This window comes from Lutra lutra, chromosome 7 (assembly GCF_902655055.1).
Source record: "Lutra lutra chromosome 7, mLutLut1.2, whole genome shotgun sequence".
In the NCBI taxonomy this organism is placed as follows: domain Eukaryota; kingdom Metazoa; phylum Chordata; class Mammalia; order Carnivora; family Mustelidae; genus Lutra; species Lutra lutra.
Genome location: NC_062284.1, coordinates 93833070 through 93854072, shown reverse-complemented (window position 1 = coordinate 93854072; position 21003 = coordinate 93833070). Strand labels below are relative to the sequence as shown.

The 21003-nt window shown below is 36.1% G+C and overlaps 1 protein-coding gene across 2 annotated transcripts in view; it reads right to left on the bottom strand.

Annotated features, from left to right (window-relative positions):
- Positions 1 to 21003, bottom strand: part of TOGARAM1 (TOG array regulator of axonemal microtubules 1) — an 81745-nt gene that overhangs the window by 22384 nt on the left and 38358 nt on the right. The window contains exons 8-12 of one of the 2 annotated variants that reach the window (XM_047735646.1): positions 18809 to 18961; positions 15071 to 15169; positions 13666 to 13841; positions 12770 to 12923; positions 2897 to 3050 (exon numbers count right to left, since the gene is read on the bottom strand). In XM_047735646.1, the coding sequence (XP_047591602.1) occupies positions 2897 to 3050; positions 12770 to 12923; positions 13666 to 13841; positions 15071 to 15169; positions 18809 to 18961 (736 nt within the window). The remainder of the gene's footprint in view (positions 1 to 2896; positions 3051 to 12769; positions 12924 to 13665; positions 13842 to 15070; positions 15170 to 18808; positions 18962 to 21003) is intronic. The other variant, XM_047735647.1, reaches the window with a different exon arrangement.

The window sequence follows — 21003 nt, the reverse complement described above, 5'->3', positions numbered from 1 at the left end:
TCCCCCAAACACCCAGCTCCATTTCCATCTCTGCTGGTATTTACATAGTATTCTCTTCTTTGAGCTATAACCACGAAACTGTGCAGGAAGTTAAGCCAGGGCAATTACAGAGTTCACCTTATTTGTTTCCTGTCTTTCAAGTATCACTAATTTACACTGCCTAGTGAGGAATATTTTGAAAACCACTGTTTCATATATTTTGTATGATTTCTTTAGTTCTTTCAGATGTATAGGCAAATCTTATGCCTGTTAACCCACCTTGGCAGGAAGTAGGAAATCAAGAGTTCTGTTTTGGATATATTAAATTTAAAATGTCAGTAAGCATCAAAGTGAAAATGTCAAACAGGCTGATGGATTTTAAGTTTAGAGGTCAAGAAGATACCCGGAATCGAGACATACATTCAGCTGAACGTAATCATTTAGAAAAGGGGTTGGCAAACTATGATTCACAGACTAAATCTGGACCCATCAGAATTTTTTATAAGTAAAGTTTATTGGAATATAGCTATACATGTTTGTTTTCATACTAAGGCTGCTTTTACATGACAACTGAAAAGTGGAGGAGTTGTGATAAAGACATTTGGCCTGCAAAGCCTAAAATATTTACTATCTGGCTCTTTACAGAAAATGATTGCCAGCCTGGATCTATGGAATAAATGTAGGTAGAGAATGCCTCAAGCATGGAGCATTTTGAAGTCAAATAAATAAAAGGAGTAAGAACATACTAAAACAAGAAAACAACCAAGAAACTCTTGATTTTTCAATGGTAAAATCAGAAAGAAGGGAGTGTTGACTGTGTTAAATGTTGCTAAAAGGCTAACATGACCACTAAAAATAACCAATGTAGATTTAGCAAGATGACAACTTTCATAGTTTTAGTGATGTGGTTGTCACGGTAGGGAGGATTGAGAGCCAATTAAAGGCTGAGAAGAGAATATAAGGTAAAAAAGTAGACAATGAGTCAGCCTTTTCGAGGACCTGGCTAAAAAGGGGGAATAAAAGAAATATGAAGATGTGCAGTTTAGGGAGGTTTTTTAAAAAACAGGGGATATCATAGCACATTTTAATATTGATGAATATGGTCTAGTAGAAGTAAAACTGAGGATATGAAGGATGGGAATGGAGGGAGATACTGAAGGAGTAGGGAAGGAAATGGGACAAGTACAGCCAGTATATGCTCCAAGTGGGCTGGGCTATGTGGCTGCTGCAGCTATGCTAGTAACAGATAAGTATTTTCAGGATTGTTACAGGATGGATTTCACAGAGAAACACTTAGGGAAAAGGTGGGATTTGTATTTTAGTACCAAAAGGTTTATGTAATCCATAATAAAGCTAAACTCTATCTTTACATATAAGTTATAACTGGTAGTAAACAGTGCTATTAGGACCAGAGTTCAGTTACATTAATAAGCTGAAAAAAAACTCAGACTCAGAACTATAATAATAATTTCTATGACTATTTTAATAGGCAATGTTTCAAAGTTTTTAATAAAAATTTTTCAGGAAACTTCTGGAACTCAGCTTAGTTTTATTTTATTTATTCCTTTTGGCTTTGAGGATGGGGAAGTGGGTTAGTAAAGATAGGTGAGGTAAATCCTACCCAGTTAAGGAAGACTAATTTTAGGGTTCTTCTAATTTTCTTTTGTCAACTATTAACTTTACTCGTGAAACTGCTTTAACTCTGTTTAAATTTTAAAGTTCATATAATAGGAAGAACACTCAACTGGTAATTGCTTAGAGGCACAAATCTGACTCTGGATTACAAAATGCATTCCCTCTCTCCGCTGTAATTCATCACTGCATTTGTTTTGTAGCTATGCATATTCTGCCCATCTTGTTTGACTTCACTGTAAGTTTCAAGTAAGATATTTACAAGGAAAAGCTTCAGTGGCGATAGTTTCTTAGCAACTTCTATTACATTCTTACTTCAAAATAACTTTTTTCATGTGTTTAATTTCCTAAATTTCAGATTTAATATCTGTTACCTCCTAATATGTTGCTACCAGAACATGAGAACTTGCCTGATTGCTTGTGGGTATTATTAAAGTTCTGGTTACATTACAATTTAAAGATTTTTAAAAGCGCTTTGACCATATGTATGTTTACATTTAGTAACAAGTCATTTAAAAACCATTCACAAGTTTTTTTTGTTTTTTTTTGTTTGTTTTCATTTTTGCTGACTGTAATTCAGAATAAAAGCTTTTTGTTCTGGTATTTAACCCTTTTTTATAAGCAGCTGAAGACACCATATATAACTTTATATCTCAGTGATAGGAAAATAGCTGCATTGGTCTTAAGACATTAATTATCATACTTCATGTAAGGATTATTAGTACAATCCCTTTTTGTTATGTTTGAGTTAAATTTGCTCTAAGGGAAAACTACAATTCTTAAGCATCCTCTATTAAATTTGAAGATTCTTTAACAGATCACAGCAAAGTTCATTATAAAACTGTTATGGTGTCTTCAAAGACTTTATAAAATCTGAGACACTGAGAGAGAATTGGTCCATTTGCATTCTGTATTTCCATTATTTGCCAAAAGAAATGGGGTCAAGATTACATTTGTTTTCATTCTACTTCCTATGGATCTACATCCCCATGTTTAACTGACACATTGGGGGTTCAGTTGTGTGCTGTAATGTCTTATTAAAGAAGATATTAAAGAAAAAAAAATAAAAAGATTTTATTAAAGATTTTATTTATTTGACAGAGAGAGAGATCACAAGTAGGCAGAGAGGCAGGGGGAAGCAGGCTCCCCGCTGAGCAGAGAGCCCAATGTGGGGCTCGATCCCAGGACCCTGAGATCACGACCCCAGCCGAAGGCAGTAGCTCAACCCACTGAGTCACCCAGGTGCCCCCTCAGCTTAGTTTTAAAGTAAGGATGGTGAACTTACCAATCCTCGTCAGCTAAAAGCCTAAGAGCTTCTGTCAGTGCTATTTCTGGTTTGGAAAATGGCCGTAGTTCCGATGTATCCATTATTTCAGGACTATGGGTGACAGATGACATCCTTTCTTTATACTGTGGAATGCCTCCAGGAGATGCTTCACCTAAAATAAAAAGAACATTAAATAAAGCATTAGAGAACTCTGATACAAATGATATTCTGACTACAGATTCTATGAATATTTCTTATGGAAACTAGTATTATCAGTTTAGACTTTAATAAAATTTCTAATACCTGGATACCAAAGCTATTTAAAACTTTATTTTTTTATGTACAAAATTACTTAATTATATCAAATATAAATATATAAGTGGTTTTTCAGTCATGAGTCATATAATAAAGTCAAGCTTTAAGAAGCTAAAAATCAGTAAGAAGCATTATGGTCCCATTTTATAAAAACATATGGATATATGCCTGTTTTACTATACAAATGACAACTGAAAATGAAGCTTCATAGTAAATAATTCTTTAAAAAAAAAAAAGATTTTACTTCTTCTAGATGGAGAGAACGCACGCACAAGAGCACATGCTGGTGGAGGAGTAGAGGGAGAGACACAAGCAAATTCAGTGTTGAGTGTGGAGCAAGCCTGGGGGCTGGATCTCAAGATCCAGAGATCATGACCTGAGTTGAAACCACATGAGATACTTAACCTACTGAGCCACCCAGGAGTCCCTGTGTAAAGAATTCCAGTTGAATTCCAAAAATACAAATTTTCTGCTACCCACTAGAATTAATGGTCTATTACAAATCCTAAGACCATGTGTGGTAATAAGAACAGTATTTTTTCCATAATCATTTACCAACCATTTTCCAGATGTAAGGCATTGCCCCGATGTCAGGGAAACAAATCATCATAGAGTGCTCAGGGTAATGCCCTGGGGTCACTGAATAATACAAGATACCTGCAGTGCAAGTATTAGAAAGGAAAAGATCAAGAAGATCAAATAAAATGTGTAATCATATTTCTTAAAAAGATTTTATTTATGTATTTATTTGAGAGACAGTGGGCATGTGCACAAGCTCGGGGGGGTGGGTTGGTGGCAGGGAGAAGGAAAGGGAAAGAATCTCAAATTCAGCACAGAGCCCAATGCAGGTCCTGAGATCAGGACCTGAGCCAAAATAAATAGTACACTTAATCAACTAAGCCACCCAAGTGACCCTGCACTGGCTTTTTTAAATGGGTAAGGACGCATCAGTTATATTTTCATGTTAAGAGTTTTTTTTTTTTTTTTTAAGACTATTTATTTATTTACTTGGGGATAGGGGAGAGAGAGTAAAAGGGTGAGGCAGACTCCCCGCTGAGGAGAGAGCCTGAGATGGGGCTCAATTCCAAGGCCCTGAGATCATGACGTGAGCTGAAGACAGACCCTTAACTGACAGCCACCCAGGCACCCACAAGACATTTTTAAAAAGGTAATATTAAACACTAGAAAATGACTATCATAAACATATTTATCAACTTGTCCTATTTACTATTATCTATGCTTCTTTCTCTGCTATAACAGTAACAGACAGTATTTTTACAGCTTAGGTAAGAAGTTTTGAGGGGTTTTATCCCCTTAGATTTTATGACATTAATAAATAGTGAAATTATTTGAGAATGTTAGCAAATAGGCTTAAACTTAAACAGGCTTAAACACAAATGCCTATATTTAACTGGCTCTTAGGGACATGTTTAACCAGTAATTTTACAGGTCAACATCTGTTATCAGTCACACTCAACAATTATTAGTGATGAGAAGACAGCATTTTAAAAAGTTTTCTTAAAAAAAAAAGTTTTCTAAATTTCTTGCATTACAAAAGAAATACAAACTAGGAACAATCAGACAGTCATTTAGTTCAACTATCTTTTATATGTATCTTTGAGAGATGTTAAGGATTGTGTCCAAGATCACATTTATATATTTATTTTTTCTGTACTTTTTGGGTTTTTTTGTGGATACCTAGACTTCACACCCAACATAAATTTCAAAATGTTTATAATAGTTCAGTTTATTCCTTACTAACATTAAACAAAAACAAAAGCAATAAGCAATAATTTGGGGGTATTTTTTGCAGATTTTATTTATTTATTCGACAGAGAAAGAGAACACAGAAGCAGGGGTAGCAGCAGGCAGAGGGAGATGCAGACTCCCTACCAAGCAGAGAGCCCAATGTGGGACTCGATCCCAGGATCCTGGGATCAGGGAGACCTGAGCCAAACCAACTGAGGCCTAACCAACTGAGCCTGCCAGGTTCCCAATAAGCAATATTTCTTTTTTTTTTTAAAGATTTATTTATTTATTTATTTGACAGAGAGAGATCATAAGTAGACAGAGAGGCAGGCAGAGAGAGAGAGAGGGAAGCAGGCTCCCCGCTGAGCAGAGAGCCTGATGCGGGACTCCACCCCAGGACCCTGAGATCATGACCTGAGCCGAAGGCAGTGGCTTAACCCACTGAGCCACCCAGGCGCCCAATAATAAGCAATATTTCTTAATGTTTATGATAGTATATGAGATTTTTTATTTCAATCTCTGATTTTTCCAAGTTTCTACTATATCTAAGACCTATTTAATATTTTTATTTATTTTTAACTTTTTAAAAATAAGCGAGGATGACTTTTGTGAACTTTTATTTTTTTCCATGCATTCATATTTTTTATAACTTTAAAAAAATATTTTCTTTTTATTTTACTTTTTTCCATATTTGATAAACTTCACTTGGAATACTGAAGGTTCCAAGATATGTAATTTTTTTTTTCAAATATCAAGCAGTTTGTTATTTTCTTTTATTTTTTAAAATTATTTTTTATTATGTTCAATTAGCCAGCATATAGTACATCAGTAGTTTTTGATGTAGTGTTCATAGATTCATCAGTTGCATATAACACCCAGTGCTCATCACCACATGTGCCCTCCTTAATATCCATCACTTCATTACCTCATCCCCTCCCCGCCTTCTGTAACCCTATAATTTGGTTCCTAGGGTCCAGAGTCTCTCATGCTTTGTCTCCCTCTCCGATTTCTTCCCACTCAGTTTTCCCTCCCTTGCCCTGTGGTCTTCCATGCTAGTTCCATGTATGAGTGAAACCATATGTTAATTGTCTTTCTCTGCTTGACTTAATTCACATAGCATGATCCCCCTCCAGTTCCATCCATGTCAATGCAAATGGTGGGTATTCATCCTTTCTGATGGCTGAGGAATATTCCATTGTATATATGAACCACATTTTCCTTATCCATTCATCTATTGAAGGGCATCTTGGCTCCTTCTACATGGCTATCATGAACATTGCTGCTCTGAACACTGGGGTGCATGTGCCCCTTCTTTTCACTACATCTATAACTTCGGGGTAAATACCCAACAGTGCAATTTCTAGGTCGTAGGGTAGCTCTACTTTTAGTGTCTTGATGAACCTCCATACTGTTTTTCCAGAGTGGCTGTACCAGCTTGCATTCCCACTAATGTAAGAAGGTTCCCTTTTCTCCACATTCTTGCCAACACTTGTTGCTTCCTATCTTGTTAATATTTGCCATTCTAACGGGTGTAAGGTGGTATCTCATTTTGGTTTTGATTTGTATTTCCTTGATAGCTAGTGATGTTGAACATTTTATCATGTGTCTGTTAGCCATTTGTATGACTTCTTTGAAGAAGTGTCTGTTTATGTCTTCTGCCCATTTTTTGATGTGATTATCTGTTTTTTGAGTATTGAGTTTGAGGAGTTCTTTATAGATCTTGGATAACAGTCCTTTGTCTGTAGTGTCATTTGAAAATATCTTCTCCCATTCCATGGGTTGCCTCTTGGTTTCGTCAACTCTTCCTTTTGCTGTGCAAAAACTTTTCATCTTGATGAAGCCCCCAAAGTTCATTTTTGCTTTTGTTTCCCTTGCCTTTAGAGACATGTCTTGAAAGAGGTTGCTATGGCCCATGTCGAAGAGGTTACTGCCTATGTTCTCTAGGATTTTGATGGATTCCTGTCTCACATTGAGGTCTTTCATCCATTTTGAGTTTATTTTTGGGTATGGTGTAAGAGAATGGTCCAGTTTCATTTTTCTGCATGTGGCTGTCCAATTTGCCCAACACCATTTATTGAAGAGACCATCTCAGTTCTACTGGATATTCTTTCCTGCTTTGTTGAAGATTAGTTGACCATAGAGTTGAGGGTCCATTTCTGGGCTCTCTATTCTGTTCCACTGATCTATGTGTCTGTTTCTCTGCCAATACCATACTATCTTGATGATCACAGCTTTGTAATAGAGCTTGAAGTCAGGCATTATGATGCCCCAAGCTTTGGTTTCTTTTTCAACAATCCCCTGGCAATTTGGGGTCTTTCCTGGTTCCATACAAATTTTAGGATTGTTTGTTCCAGCTCTGTGAAAAATGTCAATAGTATTTTGAAAGATATTTCACTGCAAGTATAGATTATTCTGGGCAGGAAGACATTTTCACAATGTTTATTCTTCCATATCCATGAGCATGGAATGTTTTTCCATCTCTTTGTGTACTCCTCAATTTCTTTTCATGAGTCTTCTATAGTTTCTGGAGTACAGATTCTTTGTGTCTTTGGTTAGGTTTATTCCTAGGTATCTTACGATTTTTGGTGCTATTGTAAATGGAATGGATTCCTTAATTTCTCTTTTTTTCAGTCACATTGTTAGTATATAGAAATGCACCTTATATCTGTGCACTGTGTGAGTTCTAGAAATTTTGGGGTGGAGTCTTTTTGGTTTTCCATATAAAGTATATTTCATCTGCAAAGAGAAGAGAGTTTGACTTCCTCTTTGCCAATCTGAATGCCTTTTATTTCTTTTTGTTGTATGATTGCTGAGGCTAGGACTTCTAGTACTCTGCCGAACAAAAGTGGTGAGAGTGGGCATTCCTGTCATGTTCCTGACCTTAAGGTAAAAGCTCTCAGTTTTTCCCCTTGAGAATGATACTTGCTGTGTACTATTTATAGATGGCTTTTATGATATTGAGGAATGTTCCTTCTGTCCCTATATTTTGAAGAGTTTTAATCAGGAAAGGATGCTGTATTTTGTCAAGTGCTTTTTCTGCATCAATTGAGAGGATCATATGTTTCTTTTTTTTTTTAAAGATTTTATTTATTTGACAGAGATCACAAGTAGGCAGAGAGGCAGGCAGAAAGAGAGAGAGAGAGAGAGGAGGAAGCAGGCCCCCTGCTGAGCAGAGAGCCCAAAACGAGGTTCGATCCCAGAACCCTGGATCATGACCTGAGCAGAAGGCAGAGGCTTTAACCCACTGAGCCACCCAGATGCCCGGCTCACATTTTTCTTGTCTCTTTTGTTAATGTAATTTATCACACTGATTGATTTGCCAATGTATGATTTCTTTTTTATACAGAATTTCCCTGGGAAGCCATCTGGCCCTGAAGTCTTGTTTTTTTGGGAGGTTTTTGATTACTGTTTCAATCTAATTACTGGTTATTGGTCTAGTATGATTGTCTCTTTCTTCCTCTTTCAGTCCTGGTAGTTTGTAAGTTTCCAGGAAGGCACCATTTCCTCCAGTTTGCTTACTCTGTTGGCATATAGTTGCTGTTAATAATTTCTAATAATTGTTTCTATTTCCTCGGTATTAGTTGTGATCTCTTCCCTTTCTTTCATGATTTTATTGATTTGGATCCTTTCCTTTTTCTTTTGGATAAATCTGGCCAGAGGCTTATCAATTAATTCTTTCTAAGAACCAGCTTCTAGTTTTATTGATCTGTTCTACTGTTCTTTCGGTTTCTATTTCATTGACTTCTGCTCTAATCTTTATTATTTCTCTTCTCTTGCTTGGTTTCTGTTTGATTTGCTATTCTTTCTCCAGCTCCTTTAGGTATAAGGTTAGCTTGAGCATTTGGATTTTTCTGCTTTCTTGAGAGAAGCTTGGATGGCTATGTATTTCCCCCTTAGGACCACCTTTGCAGTATCCCAAAGGTTTTGGACCAATGTGTTTTCATTTTCATTTGTTTCCATGAATTTTTAAAATTATTTTTTAATTTCCTGGTTGACCCAATCATTCTTTAGCAGGATGTTCTTTAACCTCCAAATGTTTGAATTTCTTCCAAATTTTTTTCTTGTGATTGAGTTCCAGTTTCAAAGCACTGTGGTCTGATAACATGCAGGGAATAATCTCAGTCTTTTGATATTGTCTGAGACCTGATTTGTGACCCAGTATGTGGTCTATTCAGGTGAATGCTCCATGTGCACTCGAGAAGAATGATTATTTTGTTGTTTTAGGGTGAAACGTTCTATATGTATCTACAAAGACAATCTGGTCCAAAGCGTCATTCAAAGCTCTTATTTCTTTGTTGAGCAGCTTAGATGATCTATCCACTGCTGAGAGGGGAGTGTTAAGGTCTCCTACTATTAATTTATTATTATTAATATAATTCTTTATTTTGGTTAATAGATGGTCTATGTAGTTGGCTGCTCCCATGTTCGGGGGGGGGCAGAGATATTTAAAATTGTTAGATTTTCTTGTTGGATAGACCCTTTAAGTATGATATAGTGTCTCTCTACATCTCTTATTACAGTCTTTGGTTTAAAATCTAATTTGTCTGGTATGAGAACTGCTACCCCAGCTTTCTTTCGAGGTCTGTTGGCATGACGAATGGTTCTCCATCCCCTCATTTCCAATCTGGAAATGTCTTTAGGTTCAAAATGAGTCTCTTATAAACAGCATATGGATGGGTCCTGTCTTTTTATCCAATCTGAAACCCTGTGCCATTTCACGGGAGCATTGGGGCCATTCAAGTTTAAGATAACTATTGAAAGATATGCATTTAATGCCATCACATTGCCCGTAAAGTCCCTGTTTCCCCTAGCTGCTCTCAGGATAGCTTCCTTGGCTCTAAGATATGCAAGTTTCACTATTATATGCCAGGGTGTTGGTCTATTTTTATGATCTTGGGAGGGGTTCTCTCTGCCTCTTAGACATGAATGCTTGTTTCCTTCCCCAGATTAGGGAAGTTCTCAGCTGTGATTTGCTCAAATATACTTTCTAGTCCTCTCTCTCTCCAACCAGTTAGGAATCCTAATAATTCTGACATTGGAACTTTTCATGGTGTCACTAAGTCTGTTCTCATGGGCTTCTAAATGCCTGTCCCTATCCTCCTCGGCTTCCTTCCTTTCTATCAGCTTCTCTTCTAGATCACTAATCCATTCTCCTGCCTCATTTACCCTGGCTGTTAGTGTATCCAGTTTAGACTGCATTTCATTCACAGCAATTTTGAAGTTCAGCCTGATTAGATCTCATTTCTGCCCTTAGAAATTCTATATTGTTGCTAGTGCTTTTCTCAAGCCTTGTTATTGACTTCATAATTGCTACCCTGAAGTGTATCTCTAACATCTTGCTTATATCAATATCCATTATATCTGTTGCAGAGGACATTGTCTCTGGTTCTTTTCTTTGTTGCAGAGTTCCTCCTCCTAGTCATTCTGTTGAGGGATATGGTTGAGGGAATGTACCGAGTCCAAAATATCAACCACAACCCAAAGAAAATACACATAAGAAAAAATCCAAAGTGGTTGAAAGCTACCACAGATATACCATCAAAGCCAAGACGATCCAAAACAATAAAAAAAAAAAAAAAAAAAAAGAGAGAGAGAGAGAGAGAGAGAAAAGAAAAGAAAAAAGGGGGAAAGGACAGAGATTATAATCTCTCAGGGTGGACGCAGCTATCTGCTTGTTCCTGCTTGATTTTTGGTCTCTGTGTTAGAAGAAACCATATCCCAAAATTGCAAAGAAATCAGAACTTACATATATAGCAAGATAAAATTGAATAGAGTGAAAAATGGACTATAATGGGGTGTAAATATATAAAACATATATGTGAAAAAGAAAATAAAAGTTAAGAAGTGACTTAAAAACAGGCTGGGAAATATGAATCTATTTGAAATGGGAGCAGGGTTTTAAAAAAAAAAAGAGTAAGAAGAGAAACTAAAAGAGAAATATAAAATTTTAGCTTGAAGTATAAGCCAGTCATGAGGAAACACCAGGAGCTTCCAATATTATTTTCCCCTGGTGATGAGTTTTACAGTTCTGTGGGAAATAAGCTTAAGCTTATTCACCTATTCTTCCAGTCTGTCTTCTGGGAGAGGGGCCTGTTGCTCAGCTTCTCAGGTGTCTTTGCCTGGGTGGAGTTGCCCCACACCTTGTCAGAGAGATGGGCTTAATGTGAGCTGTTTGGCTGAGCCGCTTTAATTCCCTGGTGTCTTTCCACTTCTCTTTAGAGGGGCAGACCAAACATGGCTGTGCGGGAATCTCCAGCTGAAAGCCACAATGTCACAGTCCACTCCCCTCAAAAGATCCTCCAGGTCAATCTGTCTCCCTCTCTGCATGTACCAAACTCCACAGATTTGTGCATCTTCTCAGTGACATCTTCTCAGTGACGGGCCAGTTGCCTTGATTCTCAAATGTCTTTGCCCCCCCAGAATTATTCTGCCCTTGCCCAGGGCCAGGCTAAGTAATCCGGCTCAGGATTGCTCTATGTGGCTTTTGTTCCCTGAAGGCTTTCTGCACAGCTTTTGAGGATGAGAACGAACATGCTGTCCTCCCAATCTCTGGCCCTAGAAAGCTCAGAGCCCTACTCTTCTGGTCACAGAAAGCTCAGAGCCCCACTCCTCTGTGAGCCCTCAGAGAAAAGCAGTAAATCACTCCTATCTCCTAGCTCTCTAGCCACACTCTGTGCTCACTGGCCTTTGACCAAGCATTTGTATCTCAGGTGCCCAACCCCATGTGGAGTCTCCAAACCCAACAGGCTCTTGTGGCGTGCTCCCACACCACTCCCCCTGGGGAATGAAAGAAGGCTCTCCCCCAGTTCAGCCGCTTGTTGGGCCCCTACTTGAACAGGATCTGACTGTGCCTCGGTTCACAGTTTATGGCAACCCCAAGGTGAGAGACCACTCCTGGGTTCACTGATTGCAGCCGGCTTCCCTGCTCCGATACATGGGAGCTCTGCCACACTCAGGCACCCCTGGTCTTCCTGTGACCCTGAGGATCTTGAAACCACACTGTCCCATCGAGGGTTCCACCTCCCACTTAGCTGCCTAAGTCCTATTTAATATTTTCAAAAACAGCACAGGAAACATGAAAGCCATCCTTGGCCAGGTATAAGAGCTAGTAAATACTGAATGGTAGGCTGAATAAGTGATAAATACAATGATTTTTTAAAAATCATGATCTGATAATAAACCAACTTCACAATCTCATTTAACCCCAGCTATAAAATGGGACACCACTCCTTAGTGAAGCAGGAATATTTGCAGAAAGCACAGAAGAGACCTTTGAGATAATTTGGGTATTTTTAGGGACAAAAAACTAAGGCATATTTCCAGGTCAGAATGTTAATTAAAAGGCAGGCCTGGTAATTATGAAGCCAGGTCTGTCTACTGACTCCTACTAGCTTAGTGCTCTTTTCATCACAAATGCACTTAACCATATGTGGTCTCTTCAGCTTAACCAGCATTTGTGACATTATTCTTTACATTTAAACAAATTACTTACAGGAATCTGAAAACACTAAAGATGATGACCTTTTTAAACAGGTCCCTGTTTCAATGGAGGGCTGAAGGCAATATTTTCTAAAGGGGAATTCTGATTTTTTGATATTCCCACCTCATCTCCAAAAATATGTAAGTCTAGAAGGGAGAAAAATAGTCATTCAACTTCTTTCTTTATGAGAAATAATTAATATTTATTATAATAGAAGCTACTGGGTCTTGCAAATTTCAATGTTACGGTTCAACATATTCCATTATTAGCCTTCCGTTAAACCACAGGTACACTAGCTTTAGAATAGTATCAGCTGAAAAACACACCAAAAGTTAAATTCCACTTACTTTCAGACGTCTTTTTCTCAGTTCCTGTAGTTTTCTTTCGCTCCCAGGAATTCTGTTCCTTCTTTTCACAATCTTTAATGTCAAAAAGTTCTTTTTCCTCTTTTCTCTTTTGTCTCATCTTGTCATAAGTAGATTTTGAAATAGAAATTTTAATCTGAATGAAAAAGTTGAAATACCTGTAAGTATTCAGGGAGTTTGTTATTTAACATAGCTATCTTCATCTCTGACAACTACATAGAGACATTAAGTGTCTACATATAAAAAAGTAAATTATATATATTTTTAGTCCTTATTTTAGGAATTCTAAAATTGACTAGAGGGGCTCTGGGTGGCTCAGTGGGTTAAGCCTCTGCCTTTGGCTGAGGTCATGATCTCAGGTCCTGGGATTGAGCCCTTCATCGGGCTCTCTGCTCAGCAGGGAGCCTGCTTCCCTTCCTCTCTCTCTGCCTGCCTCTGTGCCTGCTTGTGATCTCTCTCTGTCAAATAAATAAATAAAATCTTAAAATAAAATAAAACAAAATTGAATAGAATTACATGGTGCTAATATCATAACTAAATTTGTACCTGAGGATACCAGTCTGTTACTCCTTGAGTGTCCTAGAAAATTGAGTATGTAAATACATACACACACACACACACACACACACACACACACACACAAACATAAAGTACATGTATAATTTAAAGTATACTAGATACTTTATACCAGAGTGAGAATATTTTTGCTGGAAAGAAAAATAATCCATTATTTAAATGATTAAGGATCAGAAATTTTGATTATCCTGAGATTTTAAAAATTTTAATCAAAACACCTTCATCACCCCAAATCTGATGAACACAGCACAATGATATAATATAGGCTTGAGTTTATCCTAATAATCAGCAAATAATCTTACATCCTTTTCATTATCAACATCAACATATGATGGAATATTTTGCTGGACTGCTCTTCCATAAATCCCTGATGGTGGTTCAATGTTTTGTTTAGTTGAAAATGCATCTCCATTTTCCACAGAAGATATCACTGATTGGCTGCAGGCTGCTGGTGCTGAATTTGGACTTCCAAATACACCTGAAATTAACCCACCATCAAATTGCCATTAAGTATTTATGTGATCACACTCTAATAACAAAGTTAAAGACAAGCTCTTGACTTTAAGAAATAAACAATATAGTTAGTAAGAAAAACATGTCAAATAATAATAAATATAAAAATAAATCCCCTAACAGGACAATCATACAGGTATCACTAGACATTTCACAATAATATTAATTGAGAATTGCATATCCTAATAATGAGTTTAAATGAAGGAAAGGTTGATATGATGTGTGTTTAAGATAATTTCAGTGCAAGGATTTGAGCTGGAATTAGAAGACACAATGAATTTGGGCAGGTAAATGAAGGAGGAGGGAAGGGCATCTTGTAAGATGGTAATGCTTAGAAGAAGAGCTGAACAAGTATAAAGCACATAAATGAAGTGAATAACTCAGTTTGGTTAAGAACAAGGCAGAAGAATAACAGAAACTAAGTTTGCAAGGGTAGGTTGGAGCCAATCTGAGAAGGGCCTCAAATTAACTTAATGAGACTCTACTAAGCAAACAATTAGGAAAGCTTTCCAAGCATTTTATCCTATTTCACGGTATTTACCAAAAATAAAATGTTGATCATCAATGTCTATCATCACATTCTACTTTTTTGATTAAAAAAGAATCTAACTGAGATGTGTTAATTAACTTGATGGGGGAATCCTTTCAGAATGTATATGGATATCAAATAATCACTTACAGTTTTATTTGCCAATTATACCTCAATTAAGTTGAAAAGAAAAAAGAGTTTTAAAGAATATTTGCAAATATATTGCTCAAAGTTCCTCTAATCCTCCAAAAATATGTAATAGGTGTTAATTCTGATTTGTCTATACTCTGTATGGAAAATAATGAAATTATATTAAATACTAAGCTGATAAATTATAAATAAGGACTATTATTTGAACTTAAACTGTGATAAAGCTGTCTTAGCTATCCTAAAAATGTCTTAGAAGTCCCTAAGCTGCAGCTGTTACATAAAGTATCTCTCTGAAAATTACTCACATGAATTTACTTAGTTTTGTTAGAAGACAGAAATCTAAAATTAAGTAATCACTTCTAATTTTTTCAATTTAATAATTTCTTAAAAAGAAAGTTCTAATAAAAAAAGTTCTGATCAACACTTGAATCACATTCTTCTCTGTTCTTTAATGATATCCTCTGCTTATGTGTGGAGAACACATACAATTAACAAGCTAAATAACTTGGAAATACCTTTTCCAACAACAACTACTGAGTCTTCTGGTAAGGTATTTGTGGATATGAAGTCAAAACTGGGAAATTGCTGTAAATTTGATGATGACCCTGTAAATGCTAAAGAAACAAACAAAAAACCCCACATTTTAATATTGTTGTTATATAGTATTTTAGGATATTATAACATGGTCCTTTGAAACAAAAATTTTATTTCATACATGGATTTTATAATTTATTTATTCACACTTATTTATTAATTCAATAAATATTTGAAATTAGAATCCCTTGTTTGACTAGGCAGTAGAGAGAAAAGAGACCTTCCTTCCCCTAAGGACTATATACATGTCAGAGTTAAGAATGGGAAGATATATAAGAAAATAATCACAGCATGATAAATGAGCAACAAAAGGTAACCACGAAGGAAAGCCTCTGACTCCTAAAAACAGCCAAGTCAATCTCTCAGCAATCTGTGATTTTCTAGGTTAACTTTCACCTCAGTGTGCAATTATTTGTTTAATTATTCTTCTACTAGACTGTAAGCTCTATGAAGATAGGACCCATGTCTGGTTTCAATTATGTTTTTCCAGAGCCTCTTAGTAGGGCATATAGTAGGTTTTCAATAAATATATGTTAGATGAACGTTGCAAGACAGAAAAAATGAAAAGCAAAGTATCATTAATTTGGGGTCTACAAACAGATACCTCAGGTAGACTCAAAAGGTGTTAAGTGACAAAGGAAAGCAAATCTCAGTAAATGGAACAATTTGTTCAAAATCTGTCCATAAAGTGTATACATAGTCTGTCAAGAAATGACTGAATAATTAGACAAATCTCAAGAGGAAACATATAAAGAACATGTTATCCTTAAGTAGTTTAACTTCATTTATCAGGCTGATATAACTAGTCATTTTTAATGTTACTTTTACGTTTTACACTACATTTTCTTGTAAACAAAACACTGAAAGAAATGTTGCTCATTGGGTCTCAACTGTAAAATATAAAGAAAAAATAAGCTTAAAAGACTCTTGACACATAAGCTAATCTTATATAACCTTTTTGTTACTTCTGTCTCATTCATCCAAATAGTGAAAGAGAAAATACTAACTCATAAAAGCTAGTTTGCTAAAACTCTAAGCATTATCCCTAGTCACTTTCTTAAGTTATTAATTGGGGCTTTACATGAATATGCTAGAAAATGGGCAGGTTCAAAGGAACAACCAGCAAAGGAGTAGAATGGGAAGAAGTAGTTCTGAAAGCAAATCTTAAAACCGTCTGAAGTTTCTTGCAAAATGAATCCATTCATATATGCCACCTATTGCCAATATTTCTTTTGGAAGTTGTTTTATTCCCTTGAGCACTGTACTCAAAAGTCACTTTTTTTTTTTTTTTAAAGATTTTATTTATTTATTTGTCAGAGAGAGAGAGTGAGCACAGGCAGATAGAGTGGCAGGCAGAGGCAGAGGGAGAAGCAGGCTCCCTGATGAGTAAGGAGCCCGGTGTGGGACTCGATCCCAGGACTCTGGGATCATGACCTGAGCCGAAGGCAGCCGCTTAACCAACTGAGCCACCCAAGCGTCCCTCAAAAGTCACTTTAATCTGATTGTTTGAGGATGCAATGTTTGAGTGACTATATCCAAGGCTACACTGTTAGTTTGGGTTGGCTCATCACCGCTCCATTCATTTAACATGTGGTATTGGACACCATTACATGCAAAGCCTAATAGGAATATAAAGATGCAATACCTTTACTTTTAAATAATTTGTACTACTCCACACCAGTTAAGTGGGGAAAACTTTCTAAAGAAATGGATTCTAGCCAGTATTCAAAAAGCAGACATGCTATGAACACATTAGGATCAGAAACAGACATCTAGGCTGACTGTACATTGCCACCTAAGAAAACTTCCAGTACTAAGAATGCCAGAGCACTGGGAATGAAAAGAGTAGTAAGAGATAATTCAGTAAGTTCAGCTGACACAAGATTATTAGGGGTCTTAAAAATTATGCTGCAGAGCACAAAATTTATTCTGTGGGAAACAGGGAACCACTCAAGGTTTTAAGTATGGAAGAGATGGTAGCTATACTTCAAAAAGTTAATTCTGGAAGGGTATGGAGCCTGAAGTAAAAATGGATAAAATAAGAGGCAAGATGTCTTATTCAGAAAGCTACTGCAATTATCCAAGGAAGAGATAATGAAGGCCCATATTAAACAGAACTAGTAGGATCGTCACCACTGCCTGAACTTGGAGGGTAAGGAGAAGTAGACAAAGATGACTCTAAAGTTTTAAGTCCACATAACTGGAAAAATAGTAATGCTACTAATAAAAATGAAAACAAAGGTAAAGGAACTGGTCTAGAAAGGAAGGTTAGTTTGGTTTTTGAGCATGTTTATTCTCCTGACCAAAAAGATACAAGAGGTGTTTGGTTTAGAGTTGGAAGTATGTGTATGAAGTAATTTTCTGGACTAGAAATAACTGCTGGTCAAAAGTTACAAACATTTTTACAATTCTGCTGTCCAAAAACGGGTGCCAATAGTAGTGAATAAAGATATTCAGCAATTATTTCAAAGCAATTTCTAAAAAAAGAAAATTTAAAAAATTATATGTTAGGGTATGAGTTACTTTTAGGAAGAAAAATATTTTTGTATTGATTATCTTTACATGAGAAATAAAATACATAAGTAAATAGGAAAAAAACCCTGTCATTTTCTTTTGTAAAAACAATGAGAGAGAAGAAATCTTTCACAAAGAACAGATATTGAATCACATCGTGGATGAAATACTTTAAAAATTTACCAAAAAGAAAGATAAAAGAAAAAAAACATTCCAAGCAACTTTCCTTTACTCAATTTATTTCCACAAAAAAAACAGATGTCCTAAAATGCCTGACTGCCTACACAGACACACAGATATACTCACACACCCACACATATGTGACTTCAGGTTATCAGAAATAACAAAAGTTTAAAAAAATAAAGTGTCATATCATCTGCAAAAAAGAAAAAAAATAACAAAAGTTGACCTATTATAATCATGGTTGCTACAAATAAAAAAATGACAGCTCCTTAGAGTTACTAGGAGATTAAATACCTAAATACAGTGACTTCTTATTACTCTATTTAAGTATTTATACCCTTTAAAGTAACTTCCTCTTTATCCTAAAGGAAATTTTAAAAAATGTAGCTTTAATAGGTTCTCTGAAAAAACGAACAATCACAGAGGAGCTGCTTGCTCCACTAAATTTAAAGGAAAAAAAAAAAAGAATGTAAATTACTAATAATGGTTAGTGATAACAAAGAAGCCTTCCCAGGTTCTACCATAGGAAAACTATATTCCTGTTTCTACAGTTTTATTCCACGGTTACAACCTAAGTAAGCATCTGGGACTTACTTATTCACATGATTTCTCTACCCCATTTTAGTGCTAAAATGTCTTGTAAAATGTGTGTGTGTATGTGTGTGCGTGTGTTGTGTGTAATCTTGGAGGGGGAGACGTCACCAGAGATTCCCGAGTTTTAACCTCATATGTAGTCGCTTCCCTGCTCTGGCTTCTCAGGCAAGTTCATTAACCAATACATGAAACCTGTATGTTCTCTTATTTGGCAAAATTATTGAAGCAATAACACATCAGCAGAGGGGTAAGAAAAATCTGAAAACAGAAATCTCCATTTATTGGCATGCTTAGGGAGAATTCTGACACACTTAATTTAGGATTTAGAGACATTCAATTTTAAAAATTAATTTGTGAAATTTACTAACCTTTTGTATGTTTATAATGTCTTGGGGGTTCCTTATTTTGTATTTTGAAAACACTAGGTGAAATGTCATGGGACCTATCATCTTCAAAATCACCACATCCAAACCCATAGTTCATACGTTGACCAATTATGCTTACATTGGATGCTGTAATCCCTGTAAGATAAAATACATAAAAATATTTATTTGAATGAATCAGGTAATATTATACATAGGTACATATCTCCCCTCTAAATCTATCTTGCCTTCTAGGACTTTTAAAAAGGTCAGCGATGTAACATTAGGAATTATAACATTATGGTAATTTAGAGAGTTTTATCTTATTTTAAATTTTGTTATACTTTTTACTAGCAGTTAAGAACATTTATTATAAACTATATCCAAAACATTTTATAAAACAGGCTTTAAAATTACAATGAAATACAAAATTCAATGCTTGGAAGAGACAACCAAGAATATATATATTTAAAATATTACAGGCATTTAATGTTTAAATGACATATAAACCTTTATAGCAAAAAGAAAAATTCTTAAATCTAGAATTTTTAAACTGTATCCTGAGAGATATTTTCCATTTTTCTCTTCTCTCCTACTCTTGTGTAATGGGTCTACCCTAGTGTGGCTGGTGAAGCAGTACACTCCACAGTGACTAAACTCAGAATCTGTAATCATGCTTCCTGGCTTTAAATCGTAGCACTGCCACTTAAACTGCTGACAGAACCTGAGCAAGACACTTAACCTTATTTGTAAAAATGGGGGATAATAGTATTACCCTTCCAGGATGGTCGTGAGGATTAAGTAAATACATGTAAAGGAATACTCTAAATACCCAAATCAGGGGACCTGGGTAGCTCAGTCAGTTAAGCATCCGACTTTTTTTTTTTTTTTTTAAGATTTATTTATTTGAGAGAGAGTGCGAGAAAGCATGAGAGGGGAGAAAGTCAGAGGGAGAAGCAGACTTCCCACAGAGCTGGGAGCCTGATGTGGGACTCAATCCCAGGACTCCAGGATCGTGACCTGAGCCGAAGGCAGTGGCTTAACCAACTGAGCCACCGAGGCGCCCCTAACCATCCAACTTTTGACTTCGGTTCAGCTAATGATCTCAGGGTCCTAAGATCAAGCCCCAGGTCAGGCTCCTCACTCACTGGGGAGTGTGTCTGAGATTCTTTCTTTCCCTCTCCACCTGTCCCCATATCAATAAATAAATATATCTTAAAATAATAAAAATAAAAACCCTAATGTGGGTCTCCTTTTAACAAATATCAAAAATAATTTTAATCTACATTTGAACGTTTCGACTGACCACCCTATACCAATACTTTGAAGCTATTAAAATCACAAAATATCTACTAAATGGAAAATTCTACATAATATATATTTAAGTCACCATCCATTTTCATATATATAGTTCCCTACAAATACCATTAGGTAGTAGTAACAAAACACAATTTGTTCTTAATATTATTATGTTGTTTTTTTTTTTTTAATAAAAAACAGGATCATGAGGGAGAAGGGGTGGCTGGTGGCAACCAGTCAACAGAGGACTGCAGGGTAAAAGGCAATAAAAGTAACTTCACAGACAGTCAAAAAATATTTGGTGTTAAATGATAGAGAACTTCTGGGAGTAACGTGGATATCTGTCTATATTCCTCTTAGTTTTTTTTTAAATTTTATTTATTTATTTGACAGATTGAGAGAGAGAGAGCACAAGCAGTGGCACTGGCACAAGCACAAGAGAGTGGCAGGCAGAAGGAGAGGGAGAACCAGGCTCCCCGCTGAGCAAGAAGCCCAATGCGGGACTCCATCCCAGCACCCTGGGATCATGCCTGAGCCGAAGGCAGACGCTTAACCAACTGAGCCACTCAGGCGTCCCGAACTCTTCTTAGTTTTGATAGTTAATCCATAAAGGTAGTGTCATAAAGATACTGGATTTAGGTGCAAATGCTTTTTATTAATAGCAGGTATTACTAATCTGATGCTACAAAAAAAGTCTACTATAACATAATTCAGGAAATGTACCTATATAAATTACCTATAGCACATTTACCTAGTGGAAATATTTACTGGAAATGAGGACACAAAGACAAGTTGGATTTATAGTATCTACATAATTATTTTTGGTTTTCTTTTCAGATAGTCTTTACTCTAACCATTACCATTTTTATGCTTTATCAATTAAATGATAAACTTGGAGGAAT